Source organism: Cornus florida, unplaced genomic scaffold, assembly GCF_030987335.1.
Source record: "Cornus florida cultivar Cherokee Brave unplaced genomic scaffold, ASM3098733v1 CherokeeBrave_3.0.0_Hap2_Chr01, whole genome shotgun sequence".
Taxonomy (NCBI): Eukaryota; Viridiplantae; Streptophyta; class Magnoliopsida; order Cornales; family Cornaceae; genus Cornus; species Cornus florida.
Window position 1 is genome coordinate 75,369,497 of NW_026775571.1, and position 17,624 is coordinate 75,387,120.

General features: G+C 33.2%; 2 protein-coding genes across 3 annotated transcripts; both read right to left on the reverse strand.

Moving 5' to 3' along the window:
* Nucleotides 1-395: 395 nt before the first annotated feature.
* On the reverse strand, nucleotides 396-14,886 carry LOC132301458 (hydroxyacylglutathione hydrolase 2, mitochondrial-like). 2 transcript variants are annotated; one of them, XM_059798710.1, is made up of 8 exons: nucleotides 14,730-14,885; nucleotides 13,458-13,640; nucleotides 12,676-12,879; nucleotides 9,416-9,539; nucleotides 5,564-5,664; nucleotides 2,744-2,818; nucleotides 2,525-2,623; nucleotides 396-767 (listed from the first exon to the last, which is right to left on the reverse strand). In XM_059798710.1, exons 1-8 carry the CDS (start codon nucleotides 14,787-14,789, stop codon nucleotides 621-623), a joined length of 993 nt encoding a protein of 330 aa, XP_059654693.1. In that variant the 5' UTR covers nucleotides 14,790-14,885; the 3' UTR covers nucleotides 396-620. The 2 variants fall into 2 exon arrangements, with proteins under 2 accessions (XP_059654693.1, XP_059654697.1); XM_059798714.1 differs by having other exon boundaries at nucleotides 541-767; nucleotides 2,501-2,623; nucleotides 14,730-14,886.
* An 878-nt stretch (nucleotides 14,887-15,764) lies between these two features.
* LOC132274995 (NAC domain-containing protein 83-like) lies at nucleotides 15,765-16,439 on the reverse strand. Its single transcript, XM_059776379.1, has one exon. The coding sequence runs from the start codon at nucleotides 16,437-16,439 to the stop codon at nucleotides 15,765-15,767; it is 675 nt and encodes a 224-aa protein (XP_059632362.1).
* Nucleotides 16,440-17,624: the final 1,185 nt, after the last annotated feature.

Below are 17,624 nucleotides of genomic sequence, written 5' to 3' on the forward strand. Positions count from 1 at the left end.
TATTCAAAGAGTGTCTTGAGGAGTATCGATGTCCGACACGAGTACTACTCCTTAGTAGAACTGTCCGTGCTTCTTAGAATATACATCAATATATTTCATTGAAATTCATACTTGCATTTTTATTTTATTTTATTTTTATAGCATTTTTTTTGGGGTGGATTAAAACATGAATATTTTCTAATTTTTAGATTGACAAGAAATAAACTAACATAACCCTAATCTTCTACTCATGACAAATCGCATACCCACAATTCAGAGTTAAACCAGAGGCATTCATATCCTGAGCCCTCACCTGATAACAGTTTTATTTGTCCCAAGCATTTTAACAGGCCATTGTACAACTAATAACAGTTTATAAGCTACTACAACTTTAGTAGAGACTCCAAGTCCCCAAGTATCACCAAATATTGCTCATCACAATGCATTTAGTACTTAGTTTGGTGTCAACTGTCAAATATATTCAGCTTACCTTCAAAGAAAGAGAACACAACAAAAAAAAAAAAAAAAAAGAAGCAAAAGAACTTGATTTCTCCAAAGATATATTGGAAAAAACAGGTGATTTATTTAAGAAATTGATGGTTCCTTCCTATACACAACATGGAAATGGATAGTAAAAATTCCTACAAATTATCCTTTGCTTTGCGGATGACGCCCAAGGCTTCTGCATCATTTGCGGTGGCTGGAATTTTTAATGATTGCCGGATCTCCATACTTGATGTGCGAAGGAATGGATTACATGTCTTTTCTTTCTTTAATGTAGTTGGAATCTAAGACACCACAAACAGTAGTCACATATGGTGAAGGTAAACGTAAATCATATTTGTAAGAACAAATAAAAGAACGATGCTAGCAAACCAAATTAGCTTGGAAAACAATGTAACCTTTGTCATTCAGAAACAACCCATGGGACACTACTATGGAGTCGTGCAGCTTGGATTGCTTTCAGTTCAGCCCATCCGACATATGGACTAGGTCTGATTAGAAGTTAACAAACAAATGCCACACTCCGAAAACTTGTTCAACTCAACAACCCAGAGTTGAGCCACCCGGGTAAGTTTTGAGATAGCCATCATGCAACTCATGTTACATATCTATAAGGTATGTCCAACCCAAGCTGAAAAGCTCATTCAACTTCTCTACAACCCCAATTCTTGGGACAGTTAGGCTCTGTTTGTTTGAGCATAAAACATTTTCTGAAAAATATTTTCTATGTTTTCCGGTGTTTGGTAGTCCCAAATTCAAAGAAAATTTTTTACAGAGGAAAATAATTTCCCAAAATTTAACCAAAACAACTTACCAATTAATTTTCCGAAAGTCGTTTTTTGAGCCTATCAATTTCACTCTCAATCTCCTCAACAAAAGCATATGTCATAAAAAACGTCAATCAAGTACATGGAAGAGTTACATAGTGGCTAAAAAGTAGTCTAGAGAGAGAGTTTAGAGATAGAAAGACAGCGTCTAGAGAGATAATGAAAGGAGCCATTTAATAAAAAGAGAGTTTTTAGAGAGAGAACGAGAGGAGCCCTTTTACATGTGTTATAGTGACCAGAAACAAAATAACTGTTAAGAGAAGAGTCAATATGCTCAATGCCTATTGTGGGGCGAGAGGCATGAGGCCAATCTCTTCTTTAACAACAATCATACAATTTCCTATTTTTGGTTTCTTCAATTTGCTTTTATTATTATATTTTTTTGTCATCATTATTGGCTTAGTGATTAACCTATAGTATTACTTTCTAAAACCTTAAAAAGTGACACGTATAAGGGGAGAAAAAAAAAAAAAAAAAAAAAATCTCACTTGTTGCATTCGATGATAGAGAGACTTGCTTGGGTATCCTTATCATTTTTTCAAAAATCAATTGATTATTTTTTTATATTACTTGTCAAATAATTATTATTGGTATAAAAATAATTGGACCAATTGATAGTAAGAGAAAAATTGAATAATCAATGACTCAAATAAGAATTTAAATTTAAATTTTAATTCAAAAATACTTTTAGAAGTCAGACAGCAAAAATATTTTTTGAAAAATATTTTCAAAACCTTAGCCAAATGCAGGAAAATAAAGAATAAAGAAAACATTCTACATGAAAAAGTGTTACATAGAAAACATTTTATAAGGAAAACATTTTACGCTCAAATAAACGGAGCCTTAATGCCATTAAGTTCATGGTTGCATCGGAGACGAGAGTACTTTGGTAAATGATAGTTGATAAATTAAGAGCATCACTACTTCGGAATCAAACATAGTAATTGCCTATGTTACTCAAAGACTACAAAGGTGAGACATGTTAATGACATATCAAGTCCATGCATCAACAGAGTAAATAAAAAAATCTTATGACACAGGGTTGACAGTTGAACATAAATCTGATATAAAGTTTAAGAAACAAAAACTACCACTGTAGTTGTTAAAGGCTTTTCGTACTTGATGTGTAGTCACATAAAAATGCTAATTTTTCAAAATTAAATGCTCAGAAAGTACTAGAATTCAATTACAAAAGGAAGTCAGTCTGGAATTACCGTTGGGAAGCCTTTATCGCGAAGATGGGCTACATGGGCAGCATAGGTCTGCAGAGCTGCATTCCCTGGTTCTATAGACAGCGCAAACTTTGAATTACTCTGTCAAAGCATGTCTCGCATATTTAGGTTTCTCACAAAATTTGAAGTTCAAGACAGCTCAAGACAATTGTGTCAGGTATCAAAAAGGGAGCAGAAAATGCTGATGGAAACAAAACTTACCAAAGTATATTCGTGACCACAGTATATATTTGTGTCATCCGGCAATGAAATTATCTTTCTAATGGAAGACAGCATCTGCAGAAGCAATAAATTTATTAGACCTGATATTGTTCTCTCTCTCTCTTTTTGATTGACAAAATAACTACCCTCATGCTTAATATTGCCTGTTGTTACTATGACGAGAAAACTTCAACCCTTCCCCTGGTGTTGTCATTTGAGTATTTACATATAATTATATCTCGGTAAAGAGCATAGTGTAGTGTTAATTTTACAAAACGACACTGTTTCCTGAAAGACAGAAGTAACTTTTACAGTAATGCGAAAGAAAAAGGAGGGGGGGGGGGGGGGGGGGGGGGGGGGGGGAGAACACTACCAAGACTCCAAAAAGAATAGATGGATACGTAGCGTCTTTTTGTAGCATAGTGTAAAGTCCATGTAACATAGTTACATAGGTTGTCGATCAATGGTGCTACTTCGCTCTGATGGATACCGTGGTTTCGAGACACCAGTACCAGGGTTGATGGATTGTTAAAACAAGTGAGGTAGTATTGGATTTTTGAAGAAGAGAGTTCAAAACTACTCAATAGATTAGGTTAACCTTAATATAATTGTGGTATTTACTGGTTGGTTTGACTTGATGTCACAGTTGGTTTTGCCAAAACAGTGAATGAGAATGCATAAGAAAACTTGCAAACACCGTAAATAATTTCACTTGTAAAAAGTTTCTCCTAACTTTGTATGAAACCAAATACCGGAAAATGCAAAATATATTTTCTGGAAAAGATTTTATATCGAAACAAATAAAGTCTAAATATTCAAATAATAATAGTAAATATAATTCATTTTTTTTTTATTTTAATGACAAGAAGCGTTCAGTTCACTCTTTTTTAAACAAAAAATGTAGCAAATTAAACTTAAGAAAAAAAGTTTTGTGTACAACCATATAGATATCACACTTCTCACACAGGTAGTTCATGCATTTAGAATAGTCCAAGTAACATAGTCTCACACACTATTGCAGAGCATAACCATGGTGTTAAGAGTTTGTTGACCATCTGAGGAACCTTCAAAGTCTATATATGAAATGAAACATAGAGATTAACTTTGATTTAGCAATCACTGTTTGGAAGGTAGTCATTCCCTTCCTTTTAGAACCTAGGAAGCATGGACAGGCCAAAGAATCCGTGTTGGACACCGACACACATCGTACACGGCCCTAGACATGATGGACAGTCAAAATAAGTGTTCGGATATATTTTTTTTTGGATACGCTGCCGTGGACACGTCACAGACACGTGATGGACATGTGTCCCACACGCGTACCGTATCGTTAGGGGGTTTTAAGAAAGTTTTAAAAAGAAAGATAGGTTAAAGTGTAAAGTGATGACTTCTTAGAAATTTTTTAATAAAATATGGCGGTCATAACATATAATATTTCAAGTTTTTTTTTTTTTTTTGTCCCAACAACTATTTTTTTATTTGATAAGTAAAGATGTATAAACAAACACGCTCATAGGGGAGCGAAACCTTACAAACCAAAAAATGCAAACGCGTCAATACAACGGTAAGTTGTCAACAAAATCCAAAAAACAATCTACAGATGGGCAGTTTTTCCCATTAACCCAAGAAAAAAGAGAATGCAAAATGTTCGCCTTGATAACCCACACCGACGATTCCTGTCCTTCGAAAGATCTCATATTCCTCTCATGCCACAACCCCCACCAAATACAAAGAAGTGCAACCCTCCACACCTTCCTAACCCGACTCTCTACTCTATTCCCTCTCCAAGCTTCTAACATGTTCCTCATATTACTTGACACTACCCATTCCACCCCAAAAACATTCAGCATCAGACTCCACACATCCGCTGCCACTCTACAATGCAACAAGAGATGATTCACCGATTCACCCGCCTTCTTACACATGCAACACCAATAATTGTTATTTGGCGTCTTTTTCTAAGATTATCCAAAGTAAGAATGCTGCCAACCACCGCTGTCCACGTGAAAAAAGCCACCTTTATTGGAGATGAAGTCCTCCAAACAGCCTTCCAAGGAAACCCATTGCTCATCAAACTCGTAAGACTTTTATAAAACAGCCTCACCTTAAACACCCCACTAGAATCCCCCTTCCACACCATCTCATCCCTTCCTTCCCCCTCCACCACATGGCTATAGATTAATCCCATTAAGTCGGTAAACTCCAACAACTCCCAATCATTAAAATTTCTGTGAAATCTCAAATCCCAAGTAGCTCTCTCATTCTCTAACCTAAAATAATCCGCCACCACCGCATGCTTCACCTCAACCATCCTACAAAGTCTAGGAAACCTACAAGCCAACAACTAATATTATTGTTGTTGAGTAGATTCAATTGTGTAGTTCTTTAGACAATATACTAATTATTTTTCTAGCTCATTAATTATTATAATTTGTGAATTTTTCATTGTTAGGTTGATGAAAAATAATATTACTCTTAAAATATAGGATCATATATGTAAAGAGGTCTATTTATTAGTCGCTGACTCGCCGTGTTGCCGCCATGTCGTATCCTAATTTTTTACAATTTGCGTGTCGTTGTGTCCATGTCATGTCGTGTCATACCCTTGTCCCGTATCTGTATCCATGCTTCTTAGTTCAGAACACAAAAGCATGTACACAGCAGAGATGGGGCAGAAGGATGAATCAATTTACAACATTTTTTTTTTTTAAATAACCACAAAAGACGATATACAACCAGTTTAAAGCTTGAAGTAGAAAATTTTCAGAGCCAATTTTCAGAGCCAACTAGAACATACAACACACCAAAGTAAAAATTTACCTGCTCAGTGGTTCCTTCAAAAAGCTTGCCACATGATAAGCTGAACAAAGTGTCTCCTGTAAAAATTGCGCTTGATCCCGGAAAATAGAAGCTAATATGACCTGCTTGGAATTAAGATCAACACTAAAATTTTTGTGCCAACTTTCACGAATCCAAACTAAAATCTAAAGGGATGAATTTTGGATTGTGCAAGGTCCTTTGTGAATCAAAAGTAATAATTTTTTTCCAACTTAATTACTTCATTACTTGCAAAGTTAATTGGTTAGTTTAAAATCTCATTATGCATAATCTTTTTTTTTTTTTTCCCTACATTTCATTTATGCAAAATCCATAATAAAACTAGTTCTAAAATTCTTTTAAATTCTCATATATATATATTTTTTTGACAATTACGTCACCCGTTGCTTGTTATTTTAAATTGTACAGCTAGTCCTTCAAAACTTTCTAAGAGACCAAATTATCCCAAGAAACAAAAATTGAATCACATTATCTGAAATAAAACAGAAAAAAGATTAAAAAATAAAAAAAATAAAAAATAAAAAGAAGATGAAAAATAAAACCACATGTTACTGAAAGGTTCACAACTCCGTGACAAGAACATTAAAAAATCACACACATGATAAATCCTATATTATATTTGTTATCCTACTACTTTTGTTGTAATTCTAAGCTAATTTCAATGCATAATATATATAATGATGAGATAATTATAATAAACTACTTCTATAAAATCCCCTAACAAAGTACAAACAATAAAATAAAAAGGAATATGCATTGATATATGTTTTAACAATTCTATGACAAAGCCACTAAAAATACCAAAGGGGCATAGTTATTCACATCAATGGACAAAAATAAGATGACAACCACCAGGGATGAAAGAGAACTTCTGACTTAAATGGTTAGCGTTATGAACAACTAAAAAATCCCCAACCAAAAATGTCTTAAGAGGGTAAGTTACATATAATGAACTTATGTTATGTCCATAGGGGGAAAGACTATGGACAAGAAGAGTTTTTAAATGGTGGGTAAATTACATTTACCTACCCTCTAGTTTACGAAAACTACAGAGACCTCCCTCATCTTTTCAAAAATGACACTGACCTCCTGTGAGATGTTGTCTTACGGCATTAACGGAGTTAACAAAAGACTATTATACCCTCGTAAAAAAAAAAACTATTTTTTACCCTAATTTGTTAGTATTTTTTTGATGTGACTAAAGCATGAAAAATAATAATAAACTCACTTTAGAAATCCAACCAAGTAACAGTCAAATTCTTCTTTTGCAAACCCAAACAAAAGCATATGAATGGGTTTGATCAACAAAACCAATCTTACACACACATATATATGCCTATACATACACCCTCGGTTTGATCAGTATCAGAGATCCGTTTGATCTCTTCATACATGTAAGTGTTTATGCTCTTGTATACAATCACAATAACTATACATACATGTGTGTGTGTGTATACAATAAGTTATATATAAACCCAATCCAAGCAATAAACTCATCTCTCGCTAAATATCTACATATACTCTCATAATTAACTGAATCAACAAATTAAAAGTGAATTAAGGGACTTTTGGTACATGATGGAGTCAAATGAAGGATTTAACACTGAGAGAAGGATTAGTGATGTAGAAGGTTGATTGATTGATCTTTCTTGGTTTATACACCCTTTCATTTCTTCTAAATCCTATACACACTTCTGCTGCAAAAGAGATTTTCTGTCACTTCTCTTCCAGATCTTCTCATCTTCCAAATTAACAACATTCCTAATTTAAGGAAATATGCCCAATTCAACACATTTAGCCAAGATCCAGAAAACCCATTTCAGATCCCTACATTTCTAGGGTTAGTGGTTAGGGGGAACCGTTGGATCATCACAAAGATTCCGCCATGGACGAGGACGATGTATCTTTGGCTGATTCTACAGTTTACAATTTGGGTTCGAAACAACCAAAATTCACAATCCTTTCCAACTGTAGTCTCTGTTTCAAACCCAAATTCGAACGAAACCAGTCCCGAACATTATAGACGATGAGGCTATTATCTTACGAATATATATATATAGATTATTTTCAGAAAAGTGCGTGTTTAGAGAGAAGAAGAGTTTTAGAGAGTGTATATCAGACAGAAGCATGTAATAGTAAATTAAAATTTGGTGAGAGGACAAATGTGGAATTTCAAATGAGCCAAACTGGGGTTATTTTAGTCTTTTTAGAGCAGTTACTGAGGGTACCATTGTCTTTACATACTTTTTAAGGGCAAAATAGGTATTATAATGACATATTTGGCTGACATCAGAACTTATTCACGTTGACCTTGACTGACCGTTAACAGGACTAAAATGTTATATGGACACAAATGTTGGGAGGTTTCTGTCATTTTTTATAACATAGGTGAGGTCTCTGGAGTTTAAGTAAACTAGAGGGGAGGTAAATGTAATTTGCCCTTAAACATTTGGTCTCCTTCAGCTATTTTACTAAGACTTGGGTAAGCATGTGGGGTGTGGGTATGTGTAAATGTTGGACGTATGAAATCCCCAAACAAGAAGCCACAAGGACACTTTTAAAATTTGGTCATTATTTATTTATTTCTAGAGTAAATTACTGTTCTTATTTAACATAGTGTTCAACAAATGCCTTTCAAGCGTTACAACAATTAAATAATAAAACTGAATACTTGGATATTCTTGTTAGATGCTTGTCTAACCAAATGAGTTGGATATATATTCCATAACCATGTCGGAGTGATGTGTCTGACATGGATACCTCATGTACTTTAAAAGAGTTGGTGTGACATAATCCATAGGATGCGTGAATCCACACCACAACCAACATGATGTCCAAAATAATTAACAGACATTACATATTATATATATATATATATATATATATAGAGAGAGAGAGAGAGCCTGTTTAGACAACTATTGTTTTTGCTCCCTTCTATCTCCCTGAATTATACCAGATGTTATCATCTTACTAAACTTAATTAATGGTAGTTTGTGCAACAATCAGTTCTTTTTTCTTTTTTTTTTTGTGACAAGTATGCGCCACTCAGTTATGCCAAAGTATAAGCTTGATAACTTATGGCGCGAGAGAAATAGGAGATCCTTGACGGTGAGGAGTCTCCTATTTGGTCTCTCAAACACAATATACTGTCTTCTTTATTCTTTTGGGTCAATGGGTGGAATTGTATCTCTATGGATATTCTTTTGGATATTTTGGATAGCTTTAAGTTATAGTACTGTCATGGGCGGCTTTTGTTTTCCTTGGGTGCCTTTAATGAAATCTTACTTATCAAAAAAAAAAAACTGCCCAGATGTCCAACAAATCCAGCCTTGACAGAAAACATAGGCACGAGTCTGACAATACAGTTACTTGTTTTAGGAAAGTATGCACTAGTTGCCTAGTGCAACTCGAAATCTACCACTTCATCCAACCCTCCCAAAATCCAATAATTTTTTTCTCTCACATATCTTCCTTTCGCTATATAAGTGTGTATAAAGTTATGATCACAAAAATGACTTGTGGACGTTTCTAGTCGCCTATGATGCATTCCATAAATCTACAGAAATGTTCAACACTGCAATAAATGATTTGAAGAACATGAAAATTCTATGCAAAGAGGATCTTAGACCTAGAATATTTCATGCTGCACATTATAAACATAAAGTTTGAACAGTGGCTAGTCACAAAAAACAAGGTGAAGGTGATATAATGATAAAAAAATATGATTTTAGAAAAAAATGATATGATATGTTTTCATCTACTAAATTCAAAATAAAAACTGTTCTCAAGTACTTCATCCAGATAAATATCTAATGGGTGAGCAACGAAAACAACCTTGAGTATGACCAGGAGTTTCAATTATAAGCACCTCATGGCCAGCAAACATCCACTTGTCCCCATCATTCAAAGCTATATCAATGGCAGGTATTCTATCCTTGTCAATTCCTGAGCCAATTACCTAAAAATTACAAAAATAGAAAATTTCAAAGCAATTGTAAGCAACATAAACTAAACCAACTTACCCCCCAAAAAAACGTAAACTAAACCATGTAAAAATAAAATAAAAATAAATAGAGAAAAATTACTTATAAAAATATGCACTGCAACTGTTTGTATCAACAAATATATTCTGTAATATCCGAATCTAACGCGCTTAAAGTGTATTTGCCTAGACAAAGAAACCAGGTTCCACTAAACTTTATATCCTCTTTTTAAAGAGGAATTCAAACAGCCTTACCACAATTTAAGTAAACTATATGGTGAAGCGCTTTTCAAGATCAAACCTGATTCAGTTGGTCCAATTTTTTGCCCTCCAGAGAGTTATATAGGCTTAAAGTAAATACATCATAGAAATTCAAACTTGTCAACCTACTAATAACCTACCACAATCTGCAAAACTAAAGCAGCAGGATGGAAAGGACTAGATGATGCTTTTTCAGTCATAAGTGTGGTTGTTTTGGTTCTTATTCACATTCACTTTTTAGTCATAACGGATTAGCATAAGTCCAACAAATGTCGGCAATGTCTCCAAAACTAAAAATTCTGATTTCAAATAAAGGACACAAATGCATTGAACACATCTGGGGGTGTCCAAGGAATGTTAGTATCCACACAGGATAGTATCCAACAGAGATATGGTTTTCTCTTGAAAGTTTCCGTGCTTCTTATGCATATATTATAGAAAGCAAACTAACCTTCTAAGAAAAACCAACGATAAAAAAGGAGTCTTCCCCCTAAGGCTCAATTTTAGGAGCAGACATCAAATCTCCCTCCCTTCAACACCACCTAGTGAGGCCATCCTGTGCCCTATCTCATACAGTTTTGATTAGTTCAAGTTTTAGCAGACTTCCAAGTTCCAACCAAGGTCATATATTGCTGGATTTTCCTTTTTAATTTTAGTAAGGTACAATTTTATTAGATTACAAGTAGAGATTTTGAGGTGTAATAAACTTTTTAAACTATGGTAGCCTTGAAATTAAGTCCTATATACTTAGTAGTTGTTTAGGAAATCATAATCCAAAATAGTTCAGGCCTCGATATATGTTACAGCTCTTGAAGCATGAGACTTTAAGATCAAGGTGAATGTCCCAATAAAACGTACATCTCCTTCATTCAGGGTGAAACAATAGACAATAGACATGGAGTTAAGATGATCCATTACAACTTAAACCCTAGAAGCTATAATCTATCTCAAACAGGGAAGATAGAGATTTTGTAGCAAAGAGAAGAATGCTTAGAAAGCAATCGGGAAGAAGAAAGTTAAAAAATAATAAGAAAAAGGAAGGAAATAAATAATTCTTAAACAGTTTCTTGGAAATAGTGAAATTTAAAGGATACATCATCTTGTAATTTTTGATCGTTTTCCCTAAAGATCACTGTGATCTTTTCTAGAAACATAAAATAAGTAAATAGAGGCCATTATCAAATAATCATGCCTGCACAAAGTCATCGCTCTCATATTCGACTGTGTCCCCGTGCGAGCTAGCCTGAGTTTTTAACATTGCACTAAGCAATAACCCTTTTATGTTATCAAAAAACATGCAGTTTTCATATCAATTTTCAAAATTACTTTAGAAAGAGTCATAGAAAGATACTCTCGTTCTCAACAGTAAGAATTGTAAAGTATTTTATGAGAAACAAACAAAAACAACTTTTTTAACTTCCAATTATTCAGTTATCTTTAAAAAAAAAAAAAAAAAGGAATTTACATTCATTCCAAACATCCCTTTAAATGAGATAATACAATGTTATACATAGAGTCTTGTTTTCTTGGTTCTTGTGTCACTTTGAATAAAAATTACTTAAGAGTTTCATTATCCAGTGCGATCCCCATTGATCGAGGGTGCCTGGAGACCTAATCTTTAGCATTAAATGCAAAAAGTAAATGCACCCAGGATTCAAACCAACATTCTCACGCTTAACAGACCAAGCTTTACCAATACCAAGCAATGGCCCCTAAGGATATTCACTTCTTATTCCTCGTGTATTAATTTAAGGTGGCAATATGTATGCCACTTAAAAAACAAAAAAACAAAAAAAAAAAAAAAAAAAAAAAAAAAAAACATTACTCCATTAGAAAGTAACAGGACTCATGTTTAGCATACTATTCTAGATAACTTTTTCTTGGTAAAACATAGATTAGAGGTCAGAACTACAGTACTGCAAAAGCTAATAAGCTAAACAATTACCACTGTCTACTTCATTTGAGCCAAAAATGTCTCCTACTGGCATTGCCCTGCAGCCCCAAATTTAGGCCAAAGGGTCTGTCTTCTATAATCAACATCATGTTACCCATGTATATGCTTAACCTATGTGTTTTGATCAATTGAATATCATAATTAAGAACGCAAAGTTCAATGTACTTTAAACCTATCAAGTAAAGGAAGTATAATAAACTATTCTAATAGCACCAAGTTTCTGTTCAAGGCATCAAAACTCAGTCAATTTTTGAAAATTGTAGCAACGCTCGTAGAAAGAAGCCTTAAAGTGTAGTTTTAACTCTAATAGAATGAAAATTAAGATAACAACTGGTAATCACTTTACACTAATTGTCACCATATATGTGGTAAGATGACAATTGATAACAAGAGTTAGACGAAGGCTGCTAGTCAGCTTTGTACTTGAGAAAATCACACCAATTGACATGTGAAATTTTCCAAGACAAATGTACTCACTTAAGGTTACCGTCCCCTTTTGTTTCAAGTATTTATCTTTCTAATTGAGCATTTAATCATCTTTCTGAAATCTTTAATAGCCACAGAGTAGTACATTGTTATTGGAAGAATTTGGGAACTATCGTATTCAAAGGGTAAGAGAAGATCAGTTACTTTTTTCAAGATAAACAGTAATCCGAGATCTTCCTCCATGCAAGCATTATTGTGCAGATGGGGGTAACATTGACCAAAGCAAAAAGTTCCAACACTCCACGCAGCATGGTTAATTAGCAACAAAACGAATAAAACAATAATTGGACTTGAGATAATTCTATTCTTTAGAGTTACTGTTCTTTCAAGCAACATTCAAATATCTAACATATACCTTTTAAAAATAAAATATTGACATATAAATTGTACCTGAAGATAAATTCACCATACCTTTGCACCATACCTTTCTTTTAATTCCATGTTCCCACCAGTGTGATCACTGTGATGATGAGTATTCAGTATGTAGGTCAAATTATGATTTTTCCTACTCAGGATGTCTATAATAGGTGCAGCTTCAGAAGGATCAATGACTCCAACAGTGCCAGTATCCACATCATGTAGAAGATATGCATAGTTGTCGTTGAGACATGGTACCTGCTGACGGGAAAATTGATCAAAGATTAACAAGGACAGGGAAACATATGCAAAATGCTCGTAATCTGGGATGATACAATGTGTGTCTCTGTATTGTGTGCAAGTTTCTACATAAATATGAACACACATGCACAAGCAGATGAAATTATATAAATTCAGCTAGAATAAATTAAGGAAGCACACATCTAAGACAACAAGAGACACTACCCTACTTGTGCAGAAAATGTTGCATATTAAATTAATACGATAAAAAAAATCATAAATTCAGTTGCATTTGTAAAACATATAATATCAAATGGAAAGTTATTTTAGTTTAAAAAATAATAATATCTCAGATGCATTGCATCCTTGAAAATGTTTAAGGCATAGAAAATTCATAATTAATGTCACATAACGTTTTCATTTGCAAAAGTAAAAATAAGTTTGACAGAAAATTATAAAGGGAATGGCAAAATAGTTATAAAGAAATATTGCCAATATTTAAGCACCTCAAAAAATGGATCATATAGCGGCCACAAAGTTTCCAAATCATTAATTATACACCAGGGGAAAAAAAAGAAGAAGGAACATCTGCTCACCAATTCAATTTGCAACGTAGAAGAAACATTGATAACGCTGCATAAATGACGAACTCCAAGGGAACGACCGACTCCCCGCAAGGTTTTGAATGGCAACGACAGGAACTTCACAAATCCATATAAGAGATTTTTCCTAAGGAAAAGTTGCCTCATGCTTGGCCATATGCAAAGCTCCCTCCCCGTCTAACACAATTGAAAAAAGGGAGAGGGTTCAGATTTCATTCATAAAAAGTGAACTAGCATTGGCAAAAAATCAGAAAAAGAATTGGTGACCATAGAAAATCTGGATTGCTTAGCTAAAATGCTAAAGTAAAAACTACTTTCCTATGAAATGTTGTCAACTATGCCAAGAACATGTGTGAAAACAAGCATCTATGACAGGAAAAGCCACTGTTGGTAAATATCATATGACGAGGAAAACTCAAGCACACCTTAACCCACTACTTGGATCATAAAATGAATATAAGTTTTGAACTCACATAAAAACAGGCCCAAGTCACAGTCGTTATCGGAACCATTTGCATAACCATAAATACAAAATTCAATGAAAATTAAAATTCCAACTTAAGAAAGGGGATCTAAATGCATGTAGACAGAGAATGATACTGAAATAATAACCTTACAGAGAAACCATATCAAATTAAAATCTTTTTTTTTTTTTTTTTGGGGGTGGGGGGGGGGGGGGGGGGGGGGGGGGGGGAGAGAGATTTGGGAGTTCAAGCAAACGCCCCGCGCACACAATATTGCCCCTCTGGAGAGGAGAGATCATGCCATCTAGGCTAATGCCCATTGGTCATATCAATTTAAACTTTCAGAATTCACAAATTAGCATACTGCATACACTTTACCACACCCCATAACTGCCAACAGTGACATTCTTTGAAAGGCAAAACATGTACAAAGTATACGACTGAAAATTATACAAAATAAAAAAAAAAAATTATATATAAACAAATGAATAAAAGCCTCTAATCAACGATTCCAATTAGAAAGGCACAAGACCAAATCCTTCAACACATTCATTTTTACCAACCCTTCTCCCAAACCTAAAACCCACATCAATTACAATACTACCACTTCATATTGCAATTTTTTCAAATGGGTACAAAATTTTCATACATCAAACGTTTCAGATAACTTCCAACAAAATCGAGAGGGGTAACTGATTTCCAGGAATGAGATCAATATATAAACAGTATATATATGTACGTATAAAGAGAAATATTGAAAAAAAAAAAAAAAAAAAAAGATTTGGAAGAGAGAGAAACAAACCCTAGAACAAGAGAAGGAAGCCATGGCAGCAGAGGATGTTTTTGAGGCCATCTGCATCATTTTGAGATCATTGTAGAGAGAGAAAGACGAAGGCAGGAGTGAGTTGGCACACACTCTGAATGGTTATTTTGCCTATTAAGAGAGAGAGAACGTCTGCCCCCACGCTTAATTTATGTAGTACTTAATTAACAATTTAAAAGAGATGGTTTAATCATTCCACTTGTGTTTATATATACATAATGTTTTCAATATTCATATTTATTTTAAAGGTCATTATATAATTTTTGAAATAATGGAAATGTAATTTTAATATTTTTTATTTTTAAAAAAATTGTAAGCTCAAAATTTTATATATATATATATTAGATTCATATTTAAATTTTATACATCAAAGGATTATTTTTAAAAATTCTAAAATAATAAACTTCTTAAATAAAAGTAAAACTAAAAAAGGTAAGTCAGCTTTGAGTAAGTCCTATTCTTTGTAGAATTTAATTTCCAAAAATAAAAAATTAGTAACTAATTTAAACCTTTCCTCATTCGATCCTAATTTGATAAAAACAGAAATTAAAATCCCCTTTGTAAACTTTAATTTACAGAATAAATTTGATTTTCAAAAATAAAAATTTATTGACTAATTTTAATCTTTTCCTGGTGGATCCTAATCTTTAAAATTTAATTTCAAAAATAAAAAATTAGTAACTAATTGAATTTTCAAACATTTACCTAGCTTTTGCTCTTCAATAAAATAATAATGTGACGTATAGACATACTCAGGGATCCAAATAAAAACTACCCAATTAAATTCATGAATTGGTTCGAGTGATTGAGTGATCCAGAACATAACCCACTAGTTAAATCATCTTTATCAAAATTATTTCAGTAGAATAAAGTTGTAAAATAAAGTCGGGAAGGCCTAAGCTTCCAAATCAACTGGCCATAAAAAAAAAAATACAGTGCAAAAATCTAAGGTTGTGAAATTAAAGAAAAATTACTACCCCAAACACAAATTAAACAAAATTAAAATTTATGACTTTAAATTTTTTTTTCTTTTTTCAGAGTAGCATTGACATATCGCATCTTCTTATGAGTAGGGTTTTCTTCATGGGATCCCAAAAGACTTGACATGCAACCATGATCATCATCATCATCAATAGTTCTTCCATGACCACCCCCATGAACACGCTTTGTTGCTCTCTTGAGAAATTTAGAATCGTCTCTTTTTATCTTGCAAACAACGTAATCACGATCGCCTTCTTTTCCCAGTCCATCCAAACTCACACCGTCCAATGAATACTCATGCATAATCCAATGACCTCGCGGCATAATCGAGCACTCATGTGTATTCACATTCGCTTCAAAAACCAACATCTTCTTGACTCCGATAAGCTGTTTCTGTCGATTATAAATATTCTCAGACTGGGTTTGGCCATCCCATGTCCCGCACCCAACTCTCCTCAAAGCTCTCTTTTTGGCGCCAATTTTCTTCAATCTCGTGAACGCGTAGATAACAAATTCTCTTTTGTCTTTGTTGGTCGTGTGCCATGGATCTTTCGCCTGGAATACATCCCATGGGGATTTGTCATAAATTTCGCGCTCAATTATGACATCTGAAGACAATGATTCTCCCTTTACCTTTCTTCGCAGATACTGAATGATCAGATCTTGATCTGTTGGAGCAAATCGAAACCCTAATGGTATTCTAGCCATATCTACTTCAACTGTTTACTATCCTACTTTAAAAAAGAAAAAAAAAAATTATTTTAAAACAGAGAGAATATATAAAAAGAAAGGACTAGGGTTAAAAATAACTTATCATATAAGGTTATGTTTATAGATTACCATATAAGGTTAAAACTAAGTTATCATATAAGGCCATGTCTATAGATTACCTTATAGGATTAAGACTAACTTACCATATAAGATTATGTCTATAGATTACCATATAGGATTAAAACTAACTTACCATATAAGGTTATGTCTATAGATTACCATATAGGATTAAGACTAACTTATCATATAAGGTTATGTCTATAGATTATATAGATACACAAACCCTAGAACAAGGGAAGGAATCGATGACAGCAGAGGATTTTTTGAGGCCATCTGCATCATTTTGAGATCATTGTAGAGAGAGAAAGAGGAAGGCAGGAGTGAGTTGATGGCACACACTCTGAATTGTTATTTTGCCAATTGAGAGAGAGAGAGAGAGAGAGAGAGTTTACCGCCACGCTTTATTTATGTAGTAATTAAATTCTAGAGGAGTAATTTGTTGACATTACGACGACGTACGCGAACAATTCACGTGGACATCGTACGACCAATACCAAAATTCCACTTGTATAGTTAAATAACAATTTAAAAGAGATGGTTAATCATTTCACTTGTATTTTATTACTGTGCTTATACATACACAATGTTTTCAATATTCATATTTATTTTAAAGGTCATTTATATAATTTTTGAAATAATAGAAATGTAATTTTAATATTTTTTTATTTTTTTAAAAATTGTAAGCTCAAAAATTTATATATATATATATATATATATATATATATATTAGATTCGTAAAGAAATATTGTTTAAATTTTATACATCAAAGGATTATTTTAAAAAATTCTAAAATAATAAACTTCTTAACTAAAAGTAAAACTAAAAAAGGTAAGTCACTTTGAGTTTATTCCCTCCAAACACAATATTAAATTCCTATTCTTTGTAAAATTTAATTTCTAAAAATAAAAAATTAGTAACTAATTTAAACCTTTCCTCATTCAATACTAATTTAATAAAATCATAAATTAAAATCCCCTTCGTAAATTTTAATTCTCAAAAATAAATTTAATTTTCAAAAATAAAAAATTATTGACTAATTTAAACCTTTGGATCCTAACTTTA

Excerpts from the sequence above, each read along its gene's own strand:
- LOC132274995 (XM_059776379.1), bottom strand. The coding sequence starts at position 16,439 with ATGGCTAGAATACCATTAGGGTTTCGATTTGCTCCAACAGATCAAGAT.
- LOC132301458 (XM_059798710.1), bottom strand. The coding sequence starts at position 14,789 with ATGATGCAGATGGCCTCAAAAACATCCTCTGCTGCCATGGCTTCCTTC. Across the intron at positions 5,665-9,415 it reads AACTCCTGGTCATACTCAAG|GTCATATTAGCTTCTATTTT; the intron begins GTTGTTTTCGTT and ends AATTCCAAGCAG. Across the intron at positions 2,819-5,563 it reads TTGAAGGAACCACTGAGCAG|ATGCTGTCTTCCATTAGAAA; the intron begins GTAAATTTTTAC and ends TTGCTTCTGCAG.